Genomic DNA, 5,128 nt, shown 5'->3' on the forward strand with positions numbered 1-5,128 from the left:
GGGGGGGGGGGGGGGAGAAGCAGTGGCAGCAGCAACGTCATAGAGTGAAGCAGTGAGTGACAGCTGGCGGGGTGGCAGGAGCCTGGGGCCTACTCCCGCATGTAGTGCTGGAGCGGGCAGGGAGGAGTGGTGGTGGCAGCAGCAGTGAGAAGGGGCGGGTGGGTAGGAAGCAGCATGAGTGTGGAGCCCAGGCAGGCAGGGCCCAGGGTGGGGTGGCAAGAGCCCGGGGTCTACTCCGGCACGCGGTGCTGAACCAGGTGGGGAGAAGCAGTGGTGGCAGCAAGAAGGGGCGGGTGGAGGGCCGGGCAGCGTGAGCATGGAGCCTCAGCCGGTGGGGCCTAGGGCACGGTGGCAGGAACCTGGGGCAGCTGGTGGATAGGGAGGAGCAGCAGCAGCAGCAGCAGCTATCTTCTTGCTGTAATCTCTGGGCGGGCAGATCCTCAATTCAGGGGATCCACAGGCAGGGGAGCTGGGGCTGCGCACAGGTGTGCTGGTGGGTACAGGCCAGCAGGGGCCATTGTGGCAATGGAACAATGAGGCCGGGAGGAGCTGATGCCTTTCCTGGCGGAAACCATGCAGTGCCTTGCTGGGACCACAGGGTCCGCCAACAGATGGTGCAGAACCAAATATATTTATTTACATTAAATCCTGTAGGAAAATAGGTTTTCATTTAATGCTGTTTCACTTAGCGCTCAGGTTTTCTGGAACCAATTAGGAGTGCTACACATGGGTTGCCTGTATATTAAAAGCACAATCATACTTCGATCACTTAATGCATAATTTTTTGTTTGTTAGTTTGTTTGTTTTTTTAAATCAATGTCATATATTAACATGGCAAGTGGCCTGGAGAAATCCAAGTATGATATATCAACATAGTTGCTGTTTAGTCAGACCTGTAATTTTGTCACCCCAAAAAATTTGATAAAGACCTATTTTCTATAAAGGAATGCTCATTGACATTAGTTATATTCAGAGCGAAAAACATTTATGAATAGAGTTTATTAATAAATTTACCATTCCATTATCTCCACCTAGGATAAAGAACAAGCTAACTTGAGCTTTACATGTCGTCTTCAGCCTTTAAATGCAACTGTATTAATCATTTTTCAAGCCCAAGGTTTCTCATCTTAGTTGCCACTTCTGCTGTAGCAAAGGACTATTTCAAAAACAAAATAGGCTTTAATCTGGTAGTGATAACAGCTCTAAATTAAAGTGGCATAGCATACCATCAATAATTTCACTGTTCTGCAAATGAACTACACTGCCTGCAGTTCTGCCAAGACTGCAACCATCAGGAATTCACATTAGAAGTGCACTCATTACAATCCTAACCTAATGTCCTGGAAGTAAGGGATCATAGTAATCCTATCTTAATCTGATTAAACATTAAAGATGAAATATTCCATTTTCAACTGAACAGTGTTATGCATTCACCTGTATTCATATCTTTATATTCTGCTCCAAAATGTCTCCACTGGAAACCATAAACAGGTCCTAAATCACCTTCCACTCTGTGGGTGAAACCTTGTTTATCCAAGAACTCACGTGATCCATTGGCATCCCAAATCTTGACTCCCTTTGCAGAGAGCTCTTTAGCATTTGTAGAGCCCTACATGGTAAAAGAAATACAGCAAAAATAGAAACTCTAAACCCAGGGTAAATACTTGAGTTTAAGTGTTGGTACTAAATTATGCTATTCTAAATTTGCTTTTTTCCTTATTGTGGAAAGGACAAGTAGTCTCCTGATTAAATGTATTGAATCACAGACAGATTATTATATGCTTGTTTGTAGTTGACACACTGTATTACATTGAAGAAATAGAAGACTGCCATTTCTTCCTTCTCCTTACTACTTTTATTTTCTTGCAGTTTCTAGCCTGTTTATTAACAGAGCACATGAAACTCTCCCATGTAGTACTCCATCTCTGTATGGACCCTTGAGGCAAGAATATAAAATTGAAGTGAACAGAGCATTAACTTCACTCTGCAACAGTCCAGTTCAGACTTACTGTAGATTCACATCTAAAACACTACTAGCCTTTGATGTCAAAGATGCAAACATAAAAACAAGTTTCTGATTTAACTCAAAAACTTTTTATCTGACATTTCACATAGGCATTTCAACACTTAGACAAAGGATATTCTCAATGCATCAAGGAACATCATCTAAATGGCAACACACTTAGGCCTGGCCTATGCTTCATTTTTGTTAGTAAGTGTGCTAGATTTGTGCTTTGTTACCAACTGTTACACCAGTGAAAACCCTACTATAAAACAGTTTGACCAGTAAAAAGGTCCAGTATAGTGACATGCCATCATTCAGTTTCCAAAGTGTTATAAATTATGTCAGCACAAAAACACTTTTATATTAACCTAACTTCATGCACTCTAGTGGCGTTTTCCCCACTTTAGTGTTATAGCTAAAAAAACTATATGGTTTTCTGGTATATACAAGCCCTTAAATCTTCAGGATATTTCACTGAAGAGCAAAGAGAGTTAAAGGCAATTGTCACCAAATTCCAGCATTGTGTTAGCGTCTTAATATTTTGCACGAAACTAATGTATTGAAGGTAGGATATCTGCAAATAAACGGGAAACTAGTCCACAGGTGTAGGCTGTAGCCGTGTTCGTCTAAGGACATAGGCAGACAAGGTTCTTTGGGTGAATCTGATATCTTTCATTAGACCAATTTAAATAATTGGAAAAAAAAATTTTAGCAAGCTTTTGGGTTTAAAAACCCTTTGTCAGGCCAAGGAAGCCTCTGCAATTATACCAGCCCAGCCTCTGGCTTCTTTAGTATTCATTCCATCCAGGAAGAGCACAACCGCAGAGGCATTCTCAGCCTCACAAACAGTTTTTAAACCTGAAACCTTACTAAAAACATTTTTCCCCCAACTATTTAAGTTGATCTAATAAAAGATATCAGATTCACCCAAAGAACCTTGTCTGCCTGGAAACTAGTAGGATGTTCCAGTGTGCTTGTTCCTTTTATGAAAGCATAGAGTTTAAAATACTTCCTACTATATTTTTTAACGGAACAGTTTTCAGGGCACCTTAGTTAGATACCCATCATACCTTGATAAACCAAAGCAGCTCTTCCAGAATTCCTTTCCAGAATACTCGTTTTGTTGTCAGCAAAGGAAACTGATCTTTAAAAAAAAAAAAAAAAAAAAAATTAAGTGTCAATGAAGAAGTGGTACTTTATACTAATCAAGTATTACACATTGCTCTTCACATTTGTGTTATGACCCTAAATTGGTAAGTCCAGGGAATTACAACCACAGTGGAGGCGGAGTTAAGCACGGCAAAGGATAGGTATATGCAGTTGATAAATAAGACTCTCATCAAGTTTACGGAAGGAACAGTATCACAGGTATTCCTGGAGTAGTATGAGGAGGATGTGATGTGTATCATTGAATACTTCATTTCACTAAGAGCAGATTAAGAGGAAACCTGGTGTTTACATGGGTTGACCTCATGTGTACAAGGTGTATATTAATCCAGTGCTTCAGGGCTTCTGTTGGTCTTTACCCCCTCCCACCCCTTCCTTGGTTCCTAGGGATTTTTTTCCCTTTCTTAAGTGCTAGATATTTGTCATAGCTATGGAGATAAGACTGCCTTTGGTGCATTAGTTCTTCTAAGTCAGCACTTCTCAACCTTTTTAGAAGGCAGGGTAGATTTGCACCCTATAAACTAACCAAAGTAGATATTTTATACAGCATGAGCTTTTGTGGGCTAAAGCTCACTTCATCAGATAGCTGTGAAAGGATGTGTGCAAAGCCTTGTAGAAGGAGAAATTAGAACACAAAAGGCAGAAAGGAGAGGGGAGGCAGTTCTGACTCCGAGCACCCCTCATTAGAGTTAAGGTGCCCCTCTGAAAATATCAGCTCTTAAATTTTGCTTGTTCTTTGACTACAGAAAAATAATAGAGCGATTCTGCTGTTACAAAGGATGCAGAAAGAGAAAGTCTGAATGTTTTGACACTATGGAGTCCTATCTGAAATCCCTGGGCATGTCCCCATGAGTGGTTGCAGTGCCTCAAAGCCATTTGAGATGCCACAAACTGCATGTGGCACATGTGCACCACACTGCTGATTAGCAGCACAGTGAGGATTTTTTGACACCAGATCCCAGTGTCAAAAAACCCCCTCAAAACACCACTAAAAAAAAAAAAAAAAGGGGGGCAACACACATGGCAGCAGGGTGTGCTGCCAGGAACTGGAGCCTGGTTGGCCAGAGACACGCTGGCTGCCAGCCAGGCTCGGAGTGGCCAGCTCAGTGCTGCTGCCGCCTCAGGAGGCCTCCAGGTAAGGCTGTCAGGGCCAGCCCCAGCCTCCTCTACCCCACCTGGGTTCCTTTGCCACATGCCAGAGCGTACATGCACACCCAGGGACCTGTTGCACAAATATGTGCCACTGCTGTTTGTCCCGCAGGAAGCACATGCCCCTGCATGTGTGCTTTCTGGGTCTATCAGCTGAATCACTTGTAGGTATTTCTGCAGGTAAAAGCGCTATATTCAAAGGATCTCCCAGTACCCTGATTGGGGACCAGGGTTCTCCGTGGTCCTTAGAAGGTGGCTGGTGAACATGGGTTCACCAAAGCTCGTGCTCTCTCTCGCCATATACCCATGTCTTATTTAGTTAGTCTATAAAGGTGCGCATCCACCCTGCCGCCTGACTGAGTGCAGAGTAACAGGGCGAACGCCGCTCGGCTCATCCTGGGTTTTGCTCAGCTTAAATCAAATGCCTGATGTGGGGCCAGGAAGCATTTCCCCCAGGCAGCCTAGCATGCTTTGGGACCGAGGGCTCTCCGTGCCGAGAGTTGGATCCCTTCCCGTCCTACCCCCACAGCAGTCCGCCTCCGCCCGACAGCAGCGGCCGGGCTGGCCCGCCTGGAGGGGCCTCTTGGGGCAGGGCAGGGGGAAGGCGGTCACCTCGGAGGCTGTATCGCGCCTGGACGCCGAACATGGACACGGTGCCGGTGCCGGTGCGATCGTCCTTGCGGTGGCCGCGCTGCAGGATGTGCCGCACCTGCTCCAGGTACTGCAGCTCCCCGGCAGCTGGCGGCGGCGCAGCGGGCTCCACGCTCAGCGACTGCGAGTCAGCAGGCATGGCTGGGCTGGGCTGGG

The 5,128-nt window shown here is 45.2% G+C and overlaps 1 protein-coding gene across 1 annotated transcript in view; it reads right to left on the bottom strand.

Moving 5' to 3' along the window:
- TYMS (thymidylate synthetase) overlaps window positions 1-5,122 on the bottom strand; it is an 11,772-nt gene extending 6,650 nt beyond the window's left edge. Inside the window, exons 1-3 of the mRNA XM_019525970.1 lie at window positions 4,934-5,122; window positions 3,076-3,149; window positions 1,435-1,609 (exon numbers count right to left, since the gene is read on the bottom strand). Coding sequence (XP_019381515.1) covers window positions 1,435-1,609; window positions 3,076-3,149; window positions 4,934-5,111 — 427 coding nt within the window. The 5' untranslated portion in view covers window positions 5,112-5,122. The remainder of the gene's footprint in view (window positions 1-1,434; window positions 1,610-3,075; window positions 3,150-4,933) is intronic.
- Window positions 5,123-5,128: the final 6 nt, after the last annotated feature.

This window comes from Gavialis gangeticus, unplaced genomic scaffold (assembly GCF_001723915.1).
Source record: "Gavialis gangeticus isolate Ggan-Ray unplaced genomic scaffold, GavGan_comp1, whole genome shotgun sequence".
NCBI lineage: Eukaryota > Metazoa > Chordata > Crocodylia > Gavialidae > Gavialis > Gavialis gangeticus.